The 25,597-nt window shown below is 53.5% G+C and overlaps 2 protein-coding genes across 3 annotated transcripts in view; one reads left to right on the top strand and one right to left on the bottom strand.

Moving 5' to 3' along the window:
* The window catches only part of ALDH16A1 (aldehyde dehydrogenase 16 family member A1), a 23,429-nt gene extending 2,557 nt beyond the window's left edge, over positions 1–20,872 (bottom strand). The window contains exons 1-14 of one of the 2 annotated variants that reach the window (XM_081107736.1): positions 20,636–20,872; positions 14,992–15,094; positions 14,374–14,500; positions 13,676–13,854; positions 13,512–13,589; positions 12,390–12,571; positions 12,146–12,298; positions 11,520–11,705; positions 11,158–11,253; positions 10,830–10,966; positions 10,605–10,710; positions 10,387–10,517; positions 9,895–10,062; positions 9,473–9,674 (exon numbers count right to left, since the gene is read on the bottom strand). In XM_081107736.1, the coding sequence (XP_080963862.1) occupies positions 9,473–9,674; positions 9,895–10,062; positions 10,387–10,517; positions 10,605–10,710; positions 10,830–10,966; positions 11,158–11,253; positions 11,520–11,705; positions 12,146–12,298; positions 12,390–12,571; positions 13,512–13,589; positions 13,676–13,854; positions 14,374–14,500; positions 14,992–15,094; positions 20,636–20,725 (1,938 nt within the window). In that variant the 5' untranslated portion in view covers positions 20,726–20,872. Of the gene's footprint in view, positions 1–9,472; positions 9,675–9,894; positions 10,063–10,386; positions 10,518–10,604; positions 10,711–10,829; positions 10,967–11,157; positions 11,254–11,519; positions 11,706–12,145; positions 12,299–12,389; positions 12,572–13,511; positions 13,590–13,675; positions 13,855–14,373; positions 14,501–14,991; positions 15,384–20,635 lie in introns of those variants that run through there. The other variant, XM_081107735.1, reaches the window with a different exon arrangement.
* PIH1D1 (PIH1 domain containing 1) lies at positions 20,637–25,597 on the top strand. The gene is made up of 10 exons (XM_081107740.1): positions 20,637–20,783; positions 21,363–21,706; positions 22,048–22,114; positions 22,491–22,670; positions 23,820–23,881; positions 23,972–24,053; positions 24,490–24,619; positions 24,828–24,903; positions 25,239–25,382; positions 25,471–25,597. The coding sequence occupies exons 2-10, from the start codon at positions 21,617–21,619 to the stop codon at positions 25,510–25,512; spliced, it is 873 nt and encodes a 290-aa protein (XP_080963866.1). The 5' UTR covers positions 20,637–20,783; positions 21,363–21,616; the 3' UTR covers positions 25,513–25,597.

The raw sequence follows: 25,597 nt of genomic DNA, 5'->3' as shown, positions 1-25,597 counted from the left end.
ACACCAAAAGATTTCTGGATTAATCCCCGCTTTGGGGCACATACCTAGGTTGCTGGTTCAATCCCCGGTCACCTTGTGTGAGACTGATGTTTCTCTCTCCCTGTCTCTAAAGTCAATAAACATATCCTCAGGCCCTAACTGGTGTGGCTCAGTGGATAGAGCGTCAGCCTGCAGACTGAAGGGTCCCAGGTTCCATTCCGATCAAGGGCATGTACCTTGGTTTCTGGCACATCCCCAGTAGGGGGTGTGCAGGAGGCAGCTGATCGATGCTTCTCTCATTGATGTTTCTAACTCTCTATCCCTCTCCCTTCCTCGCCGTAAAAAATCAATAAAATATATTTTTAAATAAAAAACAAAACAAAACATATCCTCAGGTGAAGATTAAAAGAAAAGATCATGAACTTCACCTCCCAAATTTCCTTGTGTTTCTTCTCTCCAATCCCGACTCTCTGTCCTCAGACAACCACTGACCTGCTTTCTCTCACTATAGATGAATTTGTATTTTCTAGATATGGAATTACAGTCTACTCACTTTTTTTGTTTTGTTAATCCTCACCCAAGGATATTTTGTCCACTGATTTTTAGAGAGTGTGGAAGGGGGGTGAGGTAGAGAGAGAGAAACACCGATGTAAGAGACACATCAATTGGTTGCCTTCTACACACACCTTGACTGGACTGGGGGTCAAACCTGCAACTCAGGCACATGCCCTTGACTAAGAATAGATCCCTCAACCCTTTGGTGTGTGGGCTGATGCTCTAACCATTTAGAAACATGGGCCAGGGCTCTATACTTTTTTGTCTTTCAATACATTTTATTGATTTCAGAGAGGAAGAGGGAGAGAGAGAGAGAGAAACATCAATGATGAGAGAGAATCACTGATCGGCTGCCTCCTGCACGCCCTCTACTGGGGATGGAGCCCGCAACCCAGGCATGTGCCCTTTTACTGGAATCGGATCTGGGGCCATTCAGTCCGCAGGCCGACGCTCTATCCACCGAGCCAAACCGGCTAGGGCTAAAGTATCTTTTTTTTTTTTTTTAATATACTTTTTTGATTTCAGAGAGAAAAGGAGAGGGAAAGAGAGATAGAAAGATCAATGATGACAGAGAATCATTGATCGGCTGAGTCCTGCACGCCCCACACTGGGGATCAAGCCCGCAACCTGGCATGTGCCCTGACTGGAATGTAACCTTAACCTCCTGGTTCATAGGTCAATGCTCAACCACTGAGCCATACCGGCCAGCTACACTTTTTTTTCAAAAAAATATTTTTATTGTTTTCAGAGAGGAAGGGAGAGGGAGAGAGAGATGGAAACATCAATGATGAGAAACATCATTGACTGGCTGCCTCCTGCATGCCTCCTACAGGGGATCAAGCCCACAACCCAGGCATGTGCCCTTGACCAGAACTGAACCCAGGACCTTTCAGTCCACAGGCCGACGCTCTATCTACTGAGCCAAACCGGCTAGGGCTCTCTTTTAATCTGACTTCTTCACTCAGCATAGTCAGTTGGAGGTTCATTCATGCTGTGGCATGTTCATTTCCTCTGATTACCAAGTAGGAGTCCGTTGAAAGGATGTATCAAATTTTGTTTATCTACCAACCTACTGAGGGATATCTGGGTTGTTTGGAGTTTTTGGCTACTATGAATGCTGCTGCTATGAACATTTGTGTGTAAGTCATGGTGTGGATACATGCTTTCACTTTCTCTAAAAATCTAGAAATTAGCCCTTGCTGGGTTGCTCAGTGGTTAGAGCATCATCCTGATAGGTCAAGGTTTCGGGTTCAATCCCCAGTCAGGGCACATACAAGTAATCACCCAATTAATGCATCAATAAGTGCAACAAGGAGAAGCCAAGATGGTGGCATAGGTGTAAACACCTAAAATTGCTGCCTCGCACAACCACTTCAAAGTACAACTAAAAGACAAAGCGGACACCATCCAGAACCACAGGAAGGCTGGCTGAGTGGAAATTCTACAACTAGAAGGAAAGAGAAAAGCACACTGAGACTCAGGAGGTGCGGAAGTAAAGTGCAGAGGTACGGAGGTGCACGCACGTGGAAAGGGCTGGCAACAGAGGACGCCAGTGTCTTTTTCAATCAGGAGGGAGTCTCAAGCTCCTGACGGCTCTGAACTCCAGTTCCGGGTGAGTCTCTGGGGACCCAGACTCATACGGGGAGAAACTGGACTGTCTGGCATCGGTCGGAACTCGAGGGCGGCTTTCTCTCAGAGGTGCTTGAAGCAATTACCGGGCCACTGAGACGCGGGGCCTCTTAGGGCAGAGCTAAGGACCAGCCATAGCTGTTGCTCAGCCCTGTTGATTCCCTGAGACCCCGCCCCACCCCAGCTGTGCACAGAGGCTTTTGTGTATGAATGACCTGGCCATTTACAATATAAAATTACCTAACTAATTGCAGCTGGGTCAGAGAGACCCAGAACATTCAAAAGAAGGCCCAAGGCCCCACAGCAGCTTGCAATGCTTCACAGCTGGGCCCCATCTGGGCACCTCCAAACCCCCCAAAAAGAAGAGGAATCTCTCCATAACTCCTGCTGGGTAGCCTCATGCAGAGGCTAAATTAGCACCTCCTTAGAGATCCAAGAGCCAGTGTACCCAGTGGTCAGAGTGGGACCATCCAGATTACAACTCCTCAGATCCATAAGGGACACACTCAGGGGGCAGACTCAGAGAGCACCAAAGCCCCACTGAAGCAAGTCTTGCCCCATAAGGGTGTCTCCAGCACAGAAGTTCTCCCACCACAGACACAGCTGATTAGCCAATTGGCCTGGAGGTCAATTCCTCCCAGTGATACCAACAACAATCAAGGCTTAACTACAACAAGACTGTGCACACAGCCCACAAAGGGGTGCACACAGCCCACAAAGGGGTGCACCAAGAGTGTCCACCTCAGGTAATTGGGGAGGCTGAGCCACTGGGCCCTCTAGGACACGTAGCACAGAAAGCCACTCTATCAACACAGGGAAGCAGCCAAAATGTGGAGACAAAGAAACAGATCACAAATGACAGAAATGGAGGAAAGCAAACTACTGGATATAGAGTTCAAAACCACGGTTATAGGGTTTTTCAAGAATTTTCTAGAAACCGCCGATAAATTTAGTGAGACCCTCCATAAATCTAGTGAGACCCTCAAGGATATGAAAAAGGACCAACTAGAAATTAAGCATACACTGACTGAAATAAAGAATATTATACAGAGATCCAACAGCGGACTAGAGGATTGCAAGAATCAAGTCTAAGATCTGAAATACGAAGAAGCAAAAAACACCCAACTGGAAAAACAAAAAGAAAAAAGAATCCAAAAATATGAAGATAGTGTAAGGAGCCTCTGGGACAACTTCAAGCGTACCAACATCCAAATTATGGGGGTTGCCAGAAGAAGAGAGAGAGCAAGATATTGAAAACCTATTTGAAGAAATGATGACAGAAAACCTCCCCTACCTGGTGAAAGAAATAGACTTACAAGTCCAGGAAGTGCAGAGAACCCCAAACAAAAGGAATCCAAAGAGGACCACACCAAGACACATCATAATTAAAATGCCAAGAGCAAAAGACAAAGAGAGAATCTTAAAAGCAGCAAGAGAAAAAAAGTCAGTTATCTAAAAGGGAGTTCCCACAGGATTGTCAGCTGATTTCTCAATAGAAACTATGCAGGCCAGAAGGGAGTGGCAAGAAATATTCAAAGAGATGAATAGCAAGCACCTACAACCAAGATTACTTTACCCAGCAAAGCTATCATTCAGAATTGAAGGTCAGATAAAGAGCTTCACAGATAAGAAAAAGCTGAAGGAGTTCATCACCACCAAACCAGTATTAAATGAAATGCTGAAAGGTATCCTTTAAGAAGAAGAGGAGGAAGAAGAAAAAGGTGACGATAAAAATTATGAACAACAACAACAAAAATTATGAACAACAAATACATATCTATCAACAAGTGAATCTAAAAATCAAGTGAATAAATAATCTGATAAACAGAATAAACTGGTGAATATAATAGAATCAGGGGCATAGAAAGGGAGTGGACTGACTATTCTTCGGGGGGGAAAGGGATGTGGGGGATGCGGGAAGAGACTGGACAAAAATCGTACACCTATGGATGAGGACAGTGGAGGGGAGGGTGAGGGCAGAGGGTGGGGTAGGAACCAGGTGGAGGGGAACTATGGGGGGAAAAAGAGAAACAATTGTAATAATCTGAACAATAAAGATTTAATAATAAAAAAAAAGAAATACAAATTTCCAGTTATAAAATAAGTCACAGGGATGTGATGTACAGTATAGGGAACAGAAGTTTTTAGAAATTTAGAATATCCTGGCCCGCCTAGCCACGAGGTCATAATATTATTGTAATACCTATGTATGGTGACAGATGGTTACTCGATTTATTGCAGTGATCACTTTGTAAGGTATATAAATGCTGAATCACTATGTTGTAGAGCTGAAACTAATATAATCTGTGTGTAAACTACTAGTATAATTAAGAATAAATGTTTAATTGGAAAAAAGTGTAATCAACCATAAAGCGTAGTGTTATAATTCTAAATTATTATCACAATGGAAATAAACTTTAATAGCCTCACCGCCCCCCCCCCCCGCCCCAAAAAATAAATAAGTGCAACAACAAAGTGATATTTCTCTCTCTCTAAAAAAAACCCCAAAACCAAAAATCTGCCCAGGCCCATGTGTCTTAGTTGGTTGGGCGTCACCCGTCTGTGCACTGAAAGGTTGCTGGTTCAATTCCCGGTCGGGATACATGCCCGGGTTGTTGGCTTCATTCCTGTTAGGGGGCATGCAGGAGGCAGCCAATCGATGTTTCAAACTCACATCAATGTTTCACCTCTCCCCTCCCTTCCTCTCTCTAAAATATTTTTTAAAAACCTAGAAATTAAATTTATTGAGGTAAATACCTAGAATCATGGCTGGGTTATATGTAAGAGAAAGAGATAGAGAAACACGGATTGTCTGCCTCCAGGACGTGGCCCAGCCGGGGATTGAACCTGCACCCTGACTGGAAACCAAGCTGCCACCATCTGGTTTATGGGTGGACTCTCCAACCAACCGAGCCACACTGGCCAGGGCTGAAATTTTAGCCAGTTTCCTAGGTATGTGGTTATGCCTCATTGTGGCTCCATTTTGCATTTTTTAACTGATTTGAGAGAGAGAGAGAGAAACAGGGAGAGAAACATCAATTCGTTGTTCTACTTACTTATGCATTCACTGTTGCTTCTTATATGTGCCCTGATCAAGATCGAACCCGAAACCCTGGTGCACTGGGATGGTGCTCTAACTAACCGGGCGACCCGGCCAGGGCTCAGTCTGCATTTCACTAATGATTACTCTTTAGTGGCGCTGAACAGCTTTTCATGAGCTCGTCTGCCATTCATAGCTCTTTGAAGGAACTGGTAACATCCTCAGCTTTTAGAATTAGTTTTATTGTTTTGTTTGTTTTTTGTTTTTTTTTTATATTTTTTTTATTGATTTTTTACAGAGAGTAAGGGAGAGAGATAGAGAGTCAAAAACATCAATGAGAGAGAAACATCGATCAGCTGCCTCCTGCACATCTCCTACTGGGGATATGCCCACAACCCAGGTACATGCCCTTGACCGGAATCGAACCTGGGACCTTTCAGTCCGCAGGCCGACGCTCTATCCACTGAGCCAAACCGGCTTCGGCTGTTTTTTGTTTTGTTTTGTTTTTTAATATATTTTATTGATTTTTTACAGAGAGGAAGGGAGCGAGATAGAGAGTTAGAAACATCGATGAGAGAGAATCATCGATCAGCTGCCTCCTGCACATCTCCTACTGGGGATATGCCCACAACCCAGGTACATGCCCTTGACCGGAATCGAACCTGGGACCTCTCAGTCCGCAGGCCGACGCTCTATCCACCGAGCCAAACCGGTTTCGGCGTTTTCTGTTTGTTTTAAAGAATTTGTTTTGTCGGGGTCAGGGTGCATGTGGGAGGCGACGGATCTGTTTCTCTCTCACATTGATGTTTCTCTCCCTCTCCCTCTTCTTTCCTCTCTCTCTCAAAATTATGTTTTTACAGATTTTTTACAGAGAGAGGAAAGGAGAGGGATAGAGAGATAGAAATATCGATGAGAGAGAAGCATCATTGATTGGCTGCCACCTGCATGCCACCTATTGGGGACTGAGCCTGCAACCTGGGCATGTGCCCTCACTGGGAATCACACCAGTCACCTCCTGGTTCATGGGTTGACGCTCAACCACTGAGCCACACCGGCTGGGCTCAACAAAAGCATGTTTTTTTTAAATGGCTAAATCTTTTTTAAAAAATATATTTTTTTATTTCAGAGGAAGGGAGATGGGGAGAGAGATAGAAACATCAATGATGAGAGAGCATCATCGATCGGCTGCCTCCTGCACATCCCCCACTGGGGAGATTGAGCCCACAACCTGGGCATGTGCCCAGACTAGGAATCAAACCGTGACCTCCTGGTTCATAGGTCGACATTCAACCACTGAGCCATGCTGGCCAGGTAAAATGGCTAAATTTTTAAGTAAAGATTGATATCTAAAATGTTGGCGAGGAGGTAGAGAAACTGAAACACATACTGCCGGTGGGATAGCGAAATGGTACACTTTGAAAACCTGTTTGGCAGTTTCTTGTGAAATTAAGTATGCACTTATCGCACCATCTAGCAATCTGATTTCTAGGTATTTACCCAAGAGCCATAAAAACATGTTCACACAAAGGCATGTATGCAAACTACTTACTCAACAGCTAAAGCCTAGAAAAGCCCAGCTTCCTAGCCACTGGTAAATGCAGGAACAGATATGGTATGCACGTAAGATACCGCTACTCAGCAATAAAAAGGAATGTATTGATAGATGCAATAAGGATGCATCTTAAAAGCAGTGAAAGAAGCCAGACATCAAACACTACACCAAGCATGTCAAACTCGAGGCCCGTGGGCCGCATGTAAGAAACGTCTTAATAAAAATTTCATAACTTGCCCTGACCGGTTTGGCTCAGTGGATAGAGCGTTGGCCTGTGGACTGAAGGGTCCCAGGTTCGATTCCGGTCAGGGGCATGTGCCTTGGTTGCGGGCACATCCCCAGTGGAGGGTGTGCAGGAGGTAGCTGATCGATGTTTCTCTCTCATCGATGTTTCTAACTCTCTATCCCTCTCCCTTCCTCTCTGTAAAAAATTAATAAAATATATTTTTTAAAAAAATTTCATAACTTAATTTTTACAATATCCTGTTATACATAATCTACATATATAAGAGGCTGATATGCAAAGCGTCCCCTCAGGAGTTCGACTGGGAGACGGGGAGTTTGATCGCTCACTACGATGTGCGCTGACCACCAAGGAGGGGGTGGCACGGAATGAAGGAAGGCCCTGGCTGGCAGCCGGCAAGACCTAGGAACCCTACCCATGCACAAATCCCGTGCACCGGGCCTCTAGTTACTAATAACAACCTACAATGGTCGCTAATGACTGATGACTATGATCGTGTTGCATTCATTTCCCTTACGCGCCTTATATGCAGGCGCACCATTTCTCTCCATTAGTACTACCAGGGAATAGCTTAGCAGCCAATTGCCGTCATTAGTCTTTGACTGACTTGTTTGGTTTGCGCAACAGGAAATATTTCGCTTTTGGAGAACAAGAAAAATAGGTTTATTTGCGTCACGCTTATTAATTCATGCAGTTCTGCAATGTCTGGTAAGTTAATGTTCAAGAAAAACTATTAATTTTTAATAAAATGTTATTTTATGTTAACAATGGCTCATTTATTTCAGCCCTTTCTATTCAGCATGTCTACCGAAATAAACCTACGTTTCTATGAAAAGTGAAGCTTTTGGCCCTGACCGGTTTGGCTCAGTGGCTAGAAAGAGCATCGGCCTGGGGACTGAAGGGTCCCAGGTTCGATTCCGGTCAAGGGCATGTACCTTGGTTGAGGCACATCCCCAGTGGGGGGCGTGCAGGAGGCAGCTGATCGATGTTTCTCTCTCATCGATGTTTCTAACTCTCTATCCCTCTCCCTTCCTCTCTGTAAAAAATCAATAAAATATATATATTTTTTTAAAAAGTGAAGCTTTTTTTTTTGCAGCCCACAGACACTTACACCTTGCTTATTTGGCCCGTGGTAGCTCTGAGTTTGACACACTTGCAGTACACAGTATGACTACATTTGCGCTCTTGAAGAAAACGGAAAGGACGGAAAGTGTAGTGGTTGCCAAGCACTTGGAGTGGGGGAAGGCGAAGAGGAGGGAGAAGCCCTTTGGGGAGATGAACATCTGTCCTGATCGTGATGATGCAACTGTACGTATTTGTCAAACTTCACCAAAACGCAGGCCTGAGAAGTCACAGTTTGCTATCTGTATTCTGTACCCCAACTAAAGCCACACTTTAAAAACCCTCAAAGACTGCGGAGCACAGACAGACCCGAGAGTATTATGCTGAGTGAAATAAGCCAGTCAGAGAGAGACAAATACCATATGACTTCACCCTAATGGAATCTAATGAAATAAATGAACAAGCAAAATAGAGACAGACTCATGGCTAGAGCGCAGGCTGACAGCTGTCCGGGTCGGGGAGCTGAGTGAGAGGAAGGAGGGATTGAGAGAAAAAAAAAAAGAGAAAGAACTCATGGACATGGAAAACAGCGTGGGGAGTGCTGGGGGAGGGGCCGTGCACAGATGATGTGTAGTGGAACTGGGCACCTGAAACCTGTATCATTTTGTTAACCACCCCAATAAATTCAATAAAAGTTCAAAAACAAAAATAAAAACTACCAAATAAAAAAGAAAATCAGCCGAAACTGGTTTGGCTCAGTGGATAGAGCGTTGGCCTACGGACTGAAAGGTCCTGGGTTCGATTCCGGTCAAGGGCATGTACCTGGGTTGTGGGCACATCCCCAGTGGGAGATGTGCAGGAGGCAGCTGATAGATGTTTCTAACTCTCTATTTCTCTCCCTTCCTCTCTGTAAAAAATCAATGAAATATATTTAAAAAAAAAAAAGAAAGAAAATCAGCCCTAACCAGTTTGGCTCAGGAGATAGAGCTTCAGCCTGCGGACTGAAGGGTCCCGGGTTCGATTCCCGTCAAGGGCATGTACCTGGGTTGCGGGCACATCCCCAGTAGGAGGTGTGCAGGAGGCAGCTGGTCATGTTTCTCTTTTATCGATGTTTCTGGCTCTCTATCCCTCTCCCTTCCTCCCTTTGAAAAATTAATAAAATATATTTTTTTAAAAAAAAGAAAATCATGGTTACAACCCACTCAATTGACTTTATGGGTTACTAACAATTTGAAACACTGATCTGAGGTAGGCCCTATGCCCATTATACGGATGAGAAAATTGAGGTACGGAGGTCAAGGTACTTGCTGGTGATCACAGCGTGGGCCCCAGGTGTGGCTCACTCCAGAGCCTTTGTTCCGAACCCGCTCCACACCGCCCGCTCTGTCTGCCCTCCCACAGGCCCGCTCACCTGCAGGCTGTGGCTCTGGGCCTGGGCGCGGGCCCCCCAGGCCCGAAGCCGCGCCACACTCAGCTCCACCTCCGCCTGGGCGGCCTTGAGCTCCACTCCGTGCCTCTCCAGCCTCAAGGACAGGGTGGGCTCCCGGCGCTCCAGGGCGGCTGCCAGTGCCAACAGCAGGGCTGCCCGGGCCCCCGGGGTCTGGCCCACCCAGCTGTGGGCGGACAGTGAACATCGGGGGCTGGTCTCCTGGCCCTGGCTCTTCCCAGGTGCCCCTCCTCTGTCCACGGCCCTTACCCTGGGGGTCCAGGCCCGATAGCTCAGCCGCCCCCAGGAAGAGAGGGGCCAACCATATCCCTATTCCGTCAGCCGTGGGAGCTAACCCCACAGCCCCTCAGCCTTGGGGGCCTGGGTGTTGCCGAGACCCCACTTACCCAGGGGCAGCCTGGTGGGCAGCCTCCACAGCCACTCGGATGTCCTTGGCTCCGCCCTCGGCCACGTAGCCATGGAGATTGCCCTGCGAGTCGTGGATGGGCCTGGAGCTCCAGGCCCCAGGTGCCTGGAAACGGCCCCCCACGAAGAGCCCGTAGGGGGGTGCTGGGCTGCAGTAGGGTGAGGTGTGAGGGTGGGTCTGGGGGCCAAGGTGTGCTCAGAGCCCCTGAATGGCCCACTCCAGCTCCCATGAGCTTCTGGGTAACCCCCAATTCTTGGCCCCACAAGACTCTGGGGGACCCCAGACCTCCGTTCAGCAGGACTGAGGCTCTCCTCAGGCCTGGACGGTGGGTGTGAGGCCATAAGACCTAGAATGCAGATCTGGGTGGGGCCTGGGACCCCTCCAGGGCTCCAGCTCACCCGCTTCAGTCCAAGGGAGCCTGCCCCTCCTCCCCCACAGGATTCCGGGAATCGTGGGCCCCGGAACAGCTCACCTGGGACCTGTTTCAGGCCCCGCCGGGAGGGCTGAGGGCACGGTAAGGCCAAAGGTGTCATAGTTCAGATTCTCAGAAAGGTAGGGCAGCCGGGCAGGGGTCCCCGCGGGCCGCAGGTACTCATACAGGCCCTGTGAGAGGGACAGTGTTGGGAGGGTGCAAGGCGGGCACAGGGCTGAGAGAGGGTGCCGACGGTGCGGGCGGGAGGGGACACTCACATCTAGGCCCCCATGCCAGGAAGACCCACTCTCCTTGCAGCCGCCCGTGGGCACCGCAGGGTCTCTGAGGCCGTGGGCGTTGATCCAGACTGTGCCCACCCGGAGCCTGTGGGGAGGACGGGGCATCAGAGAGCAAAGCAGGGAGTTGGGGGGGTGGAGAGTCAGAGACAGAGGCGTGAAGACGGAAGCACAGGCCGCTGCCTGTGCCCGGTGGGTGCCACTGACCCGTAGCCCAGCTCCAGGGCCTGCCCCAGCCTCTCGCTCCACACACTGGCACTGCCTCCTCGGGGCGTCCCGTTGGCCACGGCCAGTGCCTCCTTGGCCGTGCGGAATGGGGAGGCCAAGACCAGAGGCCACGGTACCTGGAAGGTGACAGTGAGTTCAAGCAGCCTGCCAACCCCGCCCCCCTATGCCCGCCCCCACTAGGGGACCAGCGTCCAGGAGTCAGCAGCCCCAGACCCAGGCCAAGGGGCCACCAGGGCCTCTGCTGTGGCCCATGTCTGGGGGCAGATGGGTGGGTGGAGTAGGATCTCTTGGACACGAAGGGGCTTACCTCTGCCCGGGCACACGGGGAGGAGGGGGGCAGGTCAGAGACCAAGGTTGGGGGGAAGAATGGGCTGTCTAGGGGCACATCGCCAGCCTGGAACACCTGGGAGAACGAAACAGATCTACTAGTACAAGTCCACTCCCAGGTCCCTCCTCCCCCGGAACCCAGAAGCCCAGGCCCCCAGCACCTCCTCCCTCAGACCCAGGTCCCTCCTCCCCCGGAACCCAGAAGCCCAGGCCCCCAGCACCTCCTCCCTCAGACCCAGGTCCCTCCTCCCCCGGAACCCAGAAGCCCAGGCCCCCAGCACCTCCTCCCTCAGACCCAGGTCCCTCCTCCCCTGACACCCTGCAGCCTGCACCCCGGCTCACCTGTGCGCCCTGGCTCTGGGCCTCACGCACAAACCGCTGGGCCAGCTCATGTGCAGCAGCCCCTCGGGCCCCCATGTCCACAGCCCCGTCGAGCCCTCGGCCTCCCCGGAGCCGCGCCATCCGCACCCGGAGCCGCCTCATCACCTCGTCCCACACGGACTCCTGGACAAGAAGCCTGAGGCCCCCCTGATAGGGAAAGGGATGTCAGGGGCCATGTGGGGGGACAGGCCCCCACGGAGGGCTGAGACCCGGGGACACACATGCAGAGATCGAAGGAGGGTCGGGGGAAGTGGCCAGGGACCCTGGAGGCTGTCCGAGGCCCCGGACCCCAGGCAGAAGGTGGAGTTCCAGAAAGCTGGTCATTCAGAGTAAAGACAGAGGTTGGGAAACCAGGGGCACGAACACTCAGAACAGTGAGGGGTCCTAGGGAGCAAGAGACAGGCCGGGCCCTGACAGACCAGGAGAGCCGGGCAGGGAGATCCGGAAATCGGAGGCGATGATTCCCACACGCGCTGGTGTGAAGACACCAAGGACTGAAAACTGAACAGAGACACGGGGCCCCAAGGTCTGGAGACAGACAGGCACGGCCCTCAGGACATCAGGGGACACCGGCGCGAGGGGCTCACCGGGCTGCGGTCCGACCAGGCTGCGTCCACGACGCCCTCCACGGCCGAGTCCACATCTGCCGCCTCCGTCAGCAGCAGCAGCGATTCGGTCCCCAGCGCCAGGCCCAGCTCGGGACCCACACCCGCCAGGGTCCGCCGAAGGACACGTCCTTCCTGGGGGAACCCCACACCCCACGGGGTTCAGAGGAGGGAAAACCTTCTGGACCCCAGCCCTGCCCTGTCGCCCTCCTCACCCTGAAGGTACCTCGATGGCTCCACAGAAGGCCACCTTCTGGACCCCGGGCTGGGAGGCCAGGACAGGCCCCAGGGAGGCAGGGCCACTGATCACGTTGAGGATTCCTGGGAAGTGGCCCAGTTCCCCTGCCAGCTGGGCCAGGAGGAGGGGCGTTGGGGAGGCCGGAGGCACGAGGACCACCACAGTGCAGCCTGGGGAAGGCGGGCAATTCAAAAACTCAAGAGTCCAGGCCCCAGCCCCTCCTCCCTCAGACCAAAGGGTCCAGGCCCCCAGCCCCTCCTCCCTCAGACCCAGGAGTCCAGCCTCCCAGCCCCTCCTCCCTCAGACCCAGGGGTCCAGGCCCCCAGCCCCTCCTCCCTCAGACCCAGGAGTCCAGCCTCCCAGGCCCTCCTCCCTCAGACCAAAGGGTCCAGGCCCCCAGCCCCTCCTCCCTCAGACCCAGGGGTCCAGGCCCCCAGCTCCTCCTCCCTCAGACCCAGGAGCCCAGGCCCCCAGCTCCTCCTCCCTCAGACCCAGGAGTCCAGGCCCCCAGCCCCTCCTCCCTCAGACCAAAGGGTCCAGGCCCCCAGCCCCTCCTCCCTCAGACCCAGGGGTCCAGCCCAGCCCCTCCTCCCTCAGACCCAGGGGTCCAGGCCCCCAGCCCCTCCTCCCTCAGACCCAGGGGTCCAGGCCCCCAGCCTCCTCCTCCCAGACCCAGGGGTCCAGGCCCCCAGCCTCCTCCTCCCAGACCCAGGGGTCCAGGCCCCCAGCCCCTCCTCCCTCAGACCCAGGAGTCCAGGCCCCCAGCCCCTCCTCCCTCAGACCCAGGGGTCCAGGCCCCCAGCCCCTCCTCCCTCAGACCCAGGGGTCCAGGCCCCCAGCCCCTCCTCCCTCAGACCCAGGGGTCCAGGCCCCCAGCCCCTCCTCCCTCAGACCCAGGGGTCCAGGCCCCCAGCCCCTCCTCCTCCCAGACCCAGGGGTCCAGGCCCCCAGCCCCTCCTCCCTCAGACCCAGGAGTCCAGGCCCCCAGCCCCTCCTCCCTCAGACCCAGGGGTCCAGGCCCCCAGCCCCTCCTCCCTCAGACCCAGGGGTCCAGCTCCCAGCCCCTCCTCCCTCAGACCCAGGGGTCCAGGCCCCCAGCCCATCACTTACCCACAGCCAGGGCGGGGCAAATCCTCCACATCATCTCCAGGAAGGAGAACGTGGGTGGCAAGATGAGACCAATTACTCCTGCGAGAACAGATGAGGTGACTGGGACAGGCACTGGTGGGCCCTGATGGAGGAGGGGGCTGGGGGCCCAGACTCCTGCTTCTCACCCATGGGCTCCCAGCCTGCCAGCGCCTCCTCCTGGATGTGTGCCTGAACTGCATGGTGCTGGAGCAGCTGCTGGGCCAGCGGGACGTCCCGGTCTCGGACCTCTCGAACAGCCCGCCCAGTAACCAGGGACTCCAGGGTCCACAGCAGCCGCTGGTGCTTCTGGATCACCTTGGCCAGCCTGTGCGGAAAGCAAGGGGGCCGGTCATTCCCAGGGCCCCTCAGCCTGAAAGGGTCTTGAAACACACCCCATTTACCTGGACTACAGTATTCCCCATGAGCCCCTGGGACATCCCCCTTTACCAGGGGTAGAGAACACTAGAGACTGATGGGAAACGTAGTCCAGGAAACAAATCCTGAGGCTGCTGTGCAAAGATGTTGGCCACCTGTAGCCCTGGAGATGCTGGGCTTACCTCTAACCTCACACATTTTGGGAAATGGAATCTCTGTCTCTAGCTGCCCCAGGAGGGTGCTGGGAAATGGACTTTGGGGCCCCACCAGTCCCGATGAGCTCCAAGGATATTCTTTTGGGGGGAAATAGAGGTTTTGTCATTATAGTCCCCGTAGATGGGACTAAAGGCCAAAAGGCATGCTGGGAACATGAACCTTACGGCCAATGAATTCCATGGGATGCTGGGAACCAGGGTCTTTGTTCTCAGTCCTTCCCCCGCTCCCTGGGTCCACACCTCAACTGCATCACCTGGTCAGGTGCTTGGCCCGAGAGGCTCCGGGGAGTCCAATCCAGTTCTCCAACGTGGCCCTGGCTGCCTCTGCGGCTGCAGCCACATCCTCAGCCTGTGCCTGGAGGCAAGTGGCCAAGTTCTCTCCTGGGGAGACAAGGGGGGGGACCCAGATTGAAGAGGGGGGAAACTGTGTCAGAACCGCGGGGGGCTAAGATTTCCGGGGACTGGGAGCGGGCAGTAAAGCCGGTCCCCGGCCCTGCTGAGGGTCTCAGGTCTGTCATCTGACAAATGGGGATAAATCCATTGGTCCTTGCTCCGAGGGCCTCCGCAGTCAAGGAAGGGATTTTATTTTATTTTTATTTTTTTTTAGCAATAATCGCGCCTCAGATAAAACTCATTGGCTACGATACTGCCACTGCGCAAAGCTAAGGGAGGGATCTTTAGTAGATGGTGACTCAGAAAAGTGTCCACAGGGACTTGAAACCGTATTAGAAAAACCAGGATCAGGAGGAGCCCAAACTCGCAGCCTCCTCCCCCGATTAGGCCCTGAGCAAAGACATTAGGGTGTCTGTGTTGGGTATGGCCGGGGGCATGGGTGCCTCTCCCTGCCCTAATGACTAGGGGACGCCTCCTACCTGTGATGGGATCCTGGCAAGGCACTGACTTCCTGTTTTCCGGCTTTAACCATTTTCCACTTACATAGTGGCCCAAGCACCGATCCTGGGTGTCCAGCCAGGCCTGGGAAGGGGGAGAGTTTGGAAAGGGGTCTGGGAGGCAGCTCAAGGAGCGCGATCCCTGCCCAGTGTCCTCTGGGAGGGGGACACCTCCCCGCTTTGCCCCACCAGCTAATTCTTTTCCTGTGTAGGTAGAAAATAGACATAAACATAACAGACACATAACACACTCAACATTTGAACCATTTTAAAGTGTACAGTTCAGTGGCATTTAGTAAATTCACAGTATTGTGCAACTATTACCACTTTCTAATTCCTGAACATTTCATCACCCCCCAAAGACAGCTCCGCAGCCATTAAGCCAGCGGTTCTCAACCTGTGGGCCGCGACCCCTTTGGGGGTCCAACGACCCTTTCACAGGGGTTGCCTAAGACCATCGGAAAACACATATATAATTACATGTTGTTTTTGTGATGAATCACTATGCTTTATGTTGAATTTGTAATAATGAAATTGGGGGTCACCACAACATGAGGAACTGTATGAAAGGGTCACGGCTGTAGGAAGGTTGAGAACCACTGCTAAGCAGTCGCTTTCCCTTCCCCTTTGCGCCCAAACCTAATCTGCCCTCTGTCTCAATGGATTTGCTATTCTGGGCAGTTCATGTCCATGGAATCCTACACTAAACGGCTTTTTGTGGCTGGCTTCTTTCACTTGGCATGGTTTTTTCTTTTCTTCTTTTTAATGTTATGATTGGCATGGCGTGTTCAAGACCCATCCATGCCATATCCTGTGTGAGCACCTCATTTCTTTTTATGGCTGTAAGGTACTCATTATCGGGATGGACCACATTGTGTTTAGCTGGTCCTCGGTGGCTGGGCATGCGGGCCGTTTCCGCTCTCTGGCTATTGTGAATGGTGCTGGTGGAGATGTCCGTGTGCACATTTTGTTTGTACACCTGGAAGCGATGCCCATGGGACCGTGTGGCTTCTAAGCCAGGTGGTTCCTGTGTTCCCTCAATCTCAGCTGTCAGCGCTTGGGGAGTGAGTGTGGGACCCCGAATCCCAAAGACAGACTGGATGCTGCCCTGCCAGGTTCGGATTATTTGGCCGTGGCACGTCTAACTGAGCCCAAGGCGTAGCATATGAGCTTTGCAGAGGGGCAGCCCAGGGTGGGGTCCCTGGAGCGAGGGCCACGGCCAGGGTTTGAATCCTGGCTCCGGTACTTACTCATGGTGCAGCCTTAGCCAGATCCTGCCGTGGCCTCCGCTCAGTGAGCCATCTGGAAGGTGGCGGTAAGGACAACTCCCCACCTCAAAAGCATGTGAGGATGAATCATCCGTGTCAGATACCAAAGCAGCAGTACTTGTAACTTTCTATTATTTTTATTTATTATGATTATTTAAAAAAAATATATATATATATTTTCAGTTTTGGAATTCTTTTTTTTTAAATTACAGTTTACTTTTATCTTAAAGATTAAATATATTTTATTGATTTTTTACAGAGAGGAAGGGAGAGGGATAGAGAGTTAGAAACATCGATGAGACAGAAACATCAATCAGCTGCCTCCTGCACGCCCCCTACTGGGGATGTGCCCGCAACCAAGGTACATGCCCTTGACCGGAATTGAACCCATGACTCATCAGTCCGCAGGCCGATGCTCTATCCACTGAGCCAAACCGGTTAGGGCTCTATTAATTTTATTGCAGCTCCATAGCAGCTTCACGTTTCTCTCTGTCCCTGGTCCCGTCTTCCCCAAATCCTTGCTAAATCCATGACACGCTTCCCACTTTTTCCTTCTACAAACTTCTCTCTTATCACCCCCAGTGCCTCAGTCTCCTGACTTGTCTCTTCCCCTGCCAACTGGCCCTTCTCCTTTTTCTTTAAAGTCAAATGGTCAACAGGAAGTTCCTAATTCAAATCCCTCCAGAGGCTGAGGGGGGGGGCGGGGGGCGGGGCGGGAGAAAGACACTTTTGACACAGTTGAGGGTATCTGAGCACGAGCTGGGCATCAGATGATATTAAAGTAGGACTGTTAATGCTGAGTGTGCAAATGGCAGGGTGGTTATGTTACAGGAGTCCTTACGTGTTAGAAATGAGGAATCATGCCGAAAGCGGTTTGGCTCAGTGGATAGAGCGTCGGCCTGCGGACTGAGAGGTCCCATGTTCGATTCCGGTCAAGGGCATGTACCTGGGTTGCCGGCACATCCCCAGTAGGAGATGTGCAGGAGGCAGCTGATCGATGATTCTCTCTCATCGATGTTTCTAACTCTCTATCTCTCTCCCTTCCTCTCTGTGAAAAATCAATAAAATATATTTTTTAAAAAAAGCATTACTTTAAAAAAAAAAAAAGAAATGAGGAATCAAATATTTATGGGAAAATAATATGACATCTGGGATTTAATTTTTTGTTGTTAATGCTCACTGGAGGTTATTTTTTCCATTGATTCTTAGAGAGAGTGGAAGGGGCGGGGAGGGGGGGGGGAGAAGGGAGAGAGAGGGGAAGAGAGAGAGACATCCATGCGAGAGAGACACATTGACTGGTTGCCTCCTACATGGGCTCGGAAGGAGGACGGGGACTGAACCGGAAACCCAGGTACGTGCCCTTGACCAGGAATTGAACCCGAGACCCTCCCGGTGTGCGGGCTGACTCTCTAACCATTGAACCACGCTGGCTAGGCCATGGGATTGGAATCACTCCAGGAAAAGAGAACACACAGGGAGACAACAACTGGACCAAATGCTAATCATTGTTGAAGCGCAGTGGGGGGTGCATGAGAGTTCACAATATTAAGTACTCTGGAATTTTGCAAAATTTCCCCCCAAAGAAAAACAAAATCCTAAAAGAATGTCCGTAGGGTCCCCGCAGACCTCGCTAGTGTGAGAAGAGGGCCTGGGGGTGACTGGGAACTCGCCACTCGTCTAACAAGACAAACTGTCGCTAACGGAGCCAGATGATTTTTGTCAGGGAACGTGAGCCAAAGGTTGCCAAATTGGGGGATTTTATTTTCAAGAGAAGCTGGAATCCCGGATGTTTACATGGAGTTAGTTGTCAACAAATTCACATTTTTTACCAATAAACATCGGCCAAAGAAAACATGTTTATTGGCTGAGTCTGGCCAACAGACCCTAAGGCTGGGACCTTGGTCTGGGGCAAGGTGGGGGCACCACAGGCACTGGAATCTGAGGGCTCAGGTTCAAATCTCAGCTTCCCCCTTTTCTCTTGTATTTAATTTAAATTCTTGATTGGTTGAAAGTTCAGCTTCCCCTTTTCAGCTGTGCTGACCACGGGCAAAAATGACTTACTTCTCCAAGCCTCTCTGCGCTCTCACTAAGATAATAACCACAATGACCCCTCCCACAGTGGTCCTGGGAGAGTCCATGCAAGTATGCTGAGCACAGAGGGTCACAGAGAAAGCATCCAATAAATAGGAGCTTTTAGCACATTGCTATTTCACGACATTCCACTCCCACCCTCCAAGTGTGGGGGTTCTCTGCACACTGTCACAGCTCCTTTTATTTATTTTTTAAATGTATTTTTATTGATTTCAGAGAGGAAGGGATAGGGAGAGAAACATCAATGATGAGAGAGAATCATTGATTGGCTGCCTCCCGCACGCCCCCAACTGGGCATCGAGCTCACAAGCCAGGCATATGCCTTTGACCGGAATCGAACCTGGGACCCTTCAGTCCGCAGGCTGGCGCTCCATCCACTGAGCCAAACCAGGGCCACAGTTCCTTTTATCTGCGCCTAAACTATATATCTAGATCTTGTCTCTCCCAGGGTTCCGTTATCTTTTTTTTATACATTTATGTTGATTTTTAAATATATATATATTTTTATTGATTTCAGAGAGGAAAGGAGAGGGAGAGAGATAGAAACATCCATGATGAGAGAGAATCATGGATCGGCTGCCTCCTGCAAGTCCCCCACTGGGGATCGAGTCCACAACCCGGGCATGTGCCCTTGACCTGAATCGAACCTGGGACCTTTCAGTTCGCAGGCCCACGCTCTATCCACTGAACCAAACCGGCCAGGGCTCGGTTCTTTTTGACACTGATGCCTCCCAGGTCCCTGCCTCTAGACCTGAGGCTCAAAGTGGTATTTTTCAAAAATATACATATTCTTATTGATTTCAGAGAGGAAGGGAGAGGGAGAGATAGAAGCATCAATGATGAGAATCACTGATCGGCTGCCTCCTGCACGCCCCCTGCTGGGGATCAAGCCCGCAACCCGGGCATGTGCCCTTGAGTGGGAAACACTGAATCAGAGCCACACCAGCCAGGCCCAAAGTGGCCTTTGACTCCTGCGCACGTTGGACAACAGGTGACAACTCAGCTCAGCATCTTCCCCCGGAAGCTTGCTGCTCCAGGGTTCACCATGGGGTGGGGGACAGTCCACCTCGCCACAGGGCCAGACCCCAAGTGCTGTCCTCGCCCCTCAGTTCCCCGGAGCCCGCTGCTCCTGCACCGCGGCCTCCTCCCCTCCGGTCCCTCCACAGCCTGCGCAGGCGCAGCTCGCATCCCGGACGTGGGCTCTTCTTCCAGCCTCCTCCCCTCCCCCTGCAGAAGCCCAAGCTCCTCGATTGGGTGCGAGAGGGCCCTTGGGGGTGACCTGGCTCCATCGGGGGGATTCTGAGGGGCCTGGGCCATTACGGAAAATTCGAGGCCCCTTACTTATCTGCGAGAACCTCCAAAACGTTATGGGAGGCTCAGAGGCAGCGGTTCTCAACCTGTGGGTCGCGACCCCTGAAAATACATCCTGCATACCAGCTATTTACATGACGATTCATAACAGTAGCAAAATTACAGTGATGAAGTAGCAACGAAAATAATTTTCTGGTCGGGGGTCACCACCACATGAGGAACTGTAGTAAAGGGTCGCGGCATCAGGAAGGTTGAGAACCACAGAGTCTGAGGGCTCACAGGAGTCCCAGGGAATCTGAGGGTCATGGAGCACCATCAGCATTTTCAGCGGCCCCGAGGACTCACGGGGGGCCCACGCGACACCCCCAGGGGTGGCGAGGGACCACGGGGGACCCATGAGGGCACGCTGAGGGGCTGTAGGTAACGAGGAGTTCTGATGGATTCCGGGGTTCCGAGAGCCCCCCCGAGATCACCGAAGCTACACAAGTACAGAGGAGCCTGAGGACTCACGAGGACTCCACGGAGGGTCCGAGTGATTAGGGGAGCCCCATGAGAACTCTCGGGGTGCCCTGGAGGACCATGGAGGCACAGGATGTTCTCGGGAACCCTGGGAAATCTACGGGGGTTCAGAGGTTCCCTGGAGGTTCTGATGTGACTCCGAAGAACCAGTCGCACCCCTCCGGGTGGGGCGGGTCTGAGGAAGCGGGAAAACACCGCCTCGAGCTCGGGCCGTGAGGCACGAGGGACCCGCTAAAGGGCTGAGAGGCACAACCGCAAAAGCCCCCGGGAAGCCGGTCCAGGGGCGCCGGGAATCACGGAAGCAAAGAAGTGCGGAGTCGCGGAGCTGCCGCGGAGGATCACGGGAGTCAGCGCGCAGAACCCGCGCGGGGGGAGGGGGGAGAGAGGGAGGGAGGGAGGGAGGAAGGGAGGGGCAGCGCCGGCCCGCAGGCCCTCACCAGCGCGCATGCGTGGCTCTCCGGCGCGGGTCCGTACTCCAGCGTGGCGAAGATCTCTCGGGTGCGGGACCCCGCGCGCGTGGCAGCCATCACCCGTCCAGACCGCTTTCCACCAACTGCCGGGCGCTCTACCCGAGGGAACTTCGAGGTCCGAAGGGCGGGGCCGCCCCCTCCAGGGCGAAGGGCGGGCCGCAGGAGATGATAGAACGTGACCCAACCTTAGGACCCGGCGACCCCGCCCACGTAGTTCGGAGCATGCGCAGTCCTCACAGTGGGGGGGACGGAAGAGAAATTGTGTGCGCCTTGCAAAAACGGAGAGTTCCAGATTTAGAAGGGTGGCCGTGTTGGTGTGTCTTCCCACCACCCTGTTCACAAAACTGCAGCTTTCGGCCCGAAATACATTTACTAGAGAATCGAGTCTAGCTCTGGGGCGAAGCGATAGTTCGGAGATCAGAAGGGAATCTTAGGATGGACACTGAAATGAGGGTTTGACTGCCCGTAACCTGGCCTGAGGAAGCTGTCGGGCAGGAGGGGGAAGTTTGCCTTTAATCGACAGCGGAAGTGTGGCGTTAAGGGAATCAGCCTCAGAATCTGGTTTTGATTGGTTGAGGTGAGAGGAGGCGTGGCCTCGTACTTAGACTCTGATTGGTCAGTAGCGCGGTTGCTGGTTAAGGTACAAGCGCTGAGGGAGTCGGAAGTGTGGCGAACTCAAATTTCTGTTACACAGAGACCGGAAGAGTGGCTGTCATTTAAACATTTGGCGTGTTGGAGCATCGAGAGATACTGTCCCCCAACAGATTTGACGACGGTACCTGATCTGAGTGGAACTGTAGCCTCCGGCCAGATTCCTCGATTCTCATATACAACAGTGGGTGTCGGAGTCTGTTGAGGGCCCGGGAAGCCGGCCCCAGAGTTCCGATCCCAGCAAAGGCTCCCCCACGTCGCCGTTGCTGGGGACGCCTAGGTCTCTTCCCGGGGACCATGGCGGACTTGAAGCTGCTGGTGCCGGAGCTGAACGAGGCGGAGGCCATAGGCGCCGAGACTGCGCGTTTCCAGGAGCTGCTGCTGCAGGTGCGCACTGACCAAGGACTCCTGTGTCCCTGGTTATTTGGGGGATTCCTTTTTTTTTTTTTTCCTCTCCCTGAGATAGGATTGCAGTTCCCAGAATGCACTAGAGAGGCAACAGGGCTTCTGGGAATTGTAGTTGGTTAACTCCAAGTTTGCTAGGCTCTGGAATAAATGGGAGTCAGACTGGGGTTGTTCTTTGGGTTCCTCAGAGGAGGACAGGGACATAATATGTCTTATTCCCTGCGTGGCTCATATCCCTAAACATTGCTCAGTAAACATTTGAGCAACAAATGCGGGTCTGATAGCACAGACGCCAAGCCTGGAAGTCATGTTCCTTCACCCAGGCCTCCAAGGAGCTCCAGCAGGCCCAGACGAGCAGACCAGAATCAACACAGATCCAACCTCAACCAGGTGAGGCAGGCAGAAACCCAAAGAGAGTGAGCGGTTCCCAGGGAGAAGTGGAGAGACACTGGGGTCAAAGGACACAGAGGAGGGAGGAAAGGGACATCATAAGAGTGTTTAGAAGCCTCGGTGGGGAAGTGAACAGAGATCCAGAGGGAGATCCAAAGAGAGGGGGGTGGGGGGGATAGGAGTAACTAGGGGGACAGAGACTCCAAGATGGAAAGAGAGTCAGAGGTCCCAGGCGTGGGGAGGGGGACAGAACCAGAAAGTGGAGGACTGAGACTCAAGGAAGGGGACCGATGGAAAGAAGGACAGACTGGGGAGAGGACGGATGGACATCAAGACCCACATGGAGACATGGTCAGGAACAACCCATTCCCACCAGGCTTCTGCGTAAAGACCAATTCATCCGAAGGGAAGGTTTTCATCAACATCTGTCACTCTTCCTCCATCCCTCCCCCGGCTGACATGACCGAGGACCAGCTGCTTCAAATGCTGGAGGAGGACCAAGCCGGGTTTCGCATCCCCATGAGTCTGGGAGAGCCTCATGCCGAACTCGATGCAAGTCAGTACCCTTGGGGGGACCCAGGACCCCGGCCCTCTAGGTCCTTCCTTCCCCAGGACCCCAGAATCCAGGGCCCAGGACTCTCCTCCTGCAGGACTTAGAAACCCCCAGGCATACCCCTAGCCTCCTGGGCCTGCTGCAGCGGCCGCCTGGGGCAGTCCTGGTTCTGCCCACCTGGCCAGGCTGGCACTTCCCTTTGCCTCCCTCCAGGGCGAGGGCGGGCGGGCAGGTGCTTTATTAGCCCATCTTCTGGATCCAGGCCCAGGCCAGCTCTCACCCTCATCTCTGTTTTCTCCTTCACCCTGCCCCCTGTCTCTGTCCCTCTGCCCCTCTCACCTCTGTCTCTGTGGCATTTCTGTCTCTATGTCCTTGCTTGTTCAATTCACATCTGTCCCCTGAAGCCTCTTGGGACCACGTTTTGGGTGGTGCCCCGGGGAGTAGGGACTTACCAAAGCCAGAACTTGGGGTTTCAATACTGTGCGATTCTTGCTGTGCCAGAGGGGGCGCTTGGCCCACATCGAAGGGTCAGGGTCAGGGTCAGGGTCAGGGAGGGCTTCCTGGAGGAGGAAATGTCCAACTTAAGATGAGAAGGAACCGGAGGGGTTCATCGGGTCAAGACAGAGAAGATTCCCCGGACATCACAGCCCCACAGCCTTTCACCCCCGACAAAGCCTGATATTAGCCCCATGTCCCCTCCCCTGGGGCCAGGCCAGGGGCAGCCAGCACGGAGCTGCTTCCTTTTTCTCTTTAATGGTCCCAAGTCAGCGGTTCTCAACCTTCCTAATGCCGCGACCCTTTAACACAGTTCCTCATGTGGTGGTGACCCCCAACCATAACATTATGTTTGTTGCTACTTCATCACTGTAATGTTGCTGCTGTTATGAATCGTAATGTAAATATCTGATCTGCAGGATGTATTTTCATTGTTACAAATGGAACATAAAGCATAGTGATTAATCACAAAAACAGTATGTAATTACATATGTGTTTTCCGATGGTCTTAGGCGACCCCTGTGAAAGGGTTGGTCGAACCCCAAATGGGTCGCGACCCACAGGTTGAGAACCGCTGCTTTAGTGCTGTCTCTTTGCCTGTCTGAGCCGTGGGGCTGTCCCGAGGGCAGGGGGCCTCACCCCTTTCTCTCCCCGCAGAAGGCCAGGGTTGCACCGCCTACGACGTGGCTGTCAACAGCGACTTCTACCGGAGGATGCAGGTTGGGGGCGTGGCTGCGGGTGAGGCTGGGCAGGGGCCGCTCCCTTTACCCTCGAGCCCTCCCGCAGCCCTGCTCCCCGCTCTGTCCTAGAACAGCGATTTCCTGCGCGAGCTGGTGATCACCATCGCCAGGGAGGGCCTGGAGGACAAATACAGCCTGCAGCTGAGTCCAGGTGAGGGGGCCCGGGCAGCGTGGGGGCCGCCCTTGGGAGAGGCGGGCGAGTGTGGCTAATGGCTTAGCCGCTAGGCTGCGATCCTGGGGACAGTGCGAGGCTCCTCGGGGTGTGTGGGGTGTGTGGGGTGTGTGTTAGTGCTTGTGGAGCGGGCCCTGGCCCGTAATCTAGGTAAAGGGCGGGGTCTGGACAGCGTGGGAGCCGTGGAGTCTGAAGCATCTCTTAGGATCAGATTTTATTGGCTAATACTCCGGGAAGGCGGGGACAAGGTGGGCGCGCTTCCTGAAGCCAAGCCTGGGGGTGTGGTCAGGTCCCTGGCCACCTCCACCCTTCTCCCCTCCCGGGAAGCTCTCCCGGAGCTAGATGCCCCCCTGGCGCTTGGAGGAGGGAAGGGAACCCTTACCCTGTGACCTTGACCCCCCCCCCCCCCCCGCAGAGTGGCGCCTGTTGAAGAACCGGCCGTTTATGGGCTCCATCTCCCAGCAAAATATCCGCTCCCGCCAGCGTCCTCCGATCCAGGAGCTGGGGAACGTGTTTACCGCTGACTCCCTGAGGCCCGCGGAAAGGTGGGCTGTCCTGGGTCCCTCTCTCCTGTCTCCCACTGCTCTTTGCCACCCCTCCCTCCCCAACGGGGCGGTGTCCTGGGGCTCTGGGAGCGCCCAGACCACCCCGAGGCCGCATGCTGGCGAGAAAGGAGGGAGCCACATGCCAGGCAGGGGCAGCAGCCCCGAGGACCTGGGGCTCTCCTCAGTTCTGGCTCTTGTTCCTCCTCAGCCCTGAGAAGCCTCACCTGAACCTCTGGCTGGAAGCCCCTGACCTCCTTTTGGCGGAAATTGACCTCCCCAAGCTGGTGGGTGTACCCTCGACCTGAGCTGGAGAATGAGGTTGGGGTGTGGGAGGGAGAGTGGCCTGGGCTGGCTGCCAGCCCGTTAGTGCTGCCGTCTTAGTTTAGGGCCCTCGGGCCCACTTCCGGTGCTGTCCCAAGGGTACCCAGGGCATCGTAAGTGATCCAGCGTGGAGAACTGTAATGACCGTGCCCCCCCCCCCCCCGCCCTTTTCCCTGGAAGGTTAGAACCTTTAAATATGGTCTCCCAGCACGTGAGCCTGCTCTCTCGGCCCATGTTTCCATCATCCTGTGTCCTGTTGCCGGAAGGGAAGGGGGGGCTGATTGCAGTCTATCCCCAGGATGGAGCTCTAGGGCTGTCGCTGGAGATCGGGGAGAACCGCCTGGTGATGGGGGGCCCCCAGCAGCTGTACCACCTGGATGCCTACATCCCCCTGCGGATCAACTCTGCTGAGAGCAAGGCGGCCTTCCACCGGAAGAGAAGGGTACCTGGGGCGGGGGGTGGTTCGGGGAAGCGGAGACCTGGGGGCCGGGACTCCTGGGTCCTGAACCCTCTCCCTTTCCTCTCCTCAGCAATTGATGGTGGCGATGCCCCTTCTGTCCGCGCCTTCTTGACCCGGCGTCGCCCTGGGCTTCCAAGTGGGGAGAAGAAGGCGATCGCTTCTCTAAGACTGAAATAAAAGAGTTTGCCTTTACTGTG

The sequence above is a fragment of the Myotis nattereri genome (assembly GCF_964212035.1).
Source record: "Myotis nattereri genome assembly, chromosome: 15".
In the NCBI taxonomy this organism is placed as follows: domain Eukaryota; kingdom Metazoa; phylum Chordata; class Mammalia; order Chiroptera; family Vespertilionidae; genus Myotis; species Myotis nattereri.
This window is presented reverse-complemented; position numbering and strand designations above follow the sequence as displayed.

What these genes read in the sequence shown, in the direction of transcription:
- PIH1D1 (XM_081107740.1), top strand. Translation starts at nt 21,617, where the DNA reads ATGGCGGACTTGAAGCTGCTGGTGCCGGAGCTGAACGAGGCGGAGGCC. An exon ending in ACTTCTACCGGAGGATGCAG is followed by an intron (nt 23,882 to 23,971) that starts GTTGGGGGCGTG and finishes GCTCTGTCCTAG; the next exon opens with AACAGCGATTTCCTGCGCGA. An exon ending in TCCCTGAGGCCCGCGGAAAG is followed by an intron (nt 24,620 to 24,827) that starts GTGGGCTGTCCT and finishes GTTCCTCCTCAG; the next exon opens with CCCTGAGAAGCCTCACCTGA.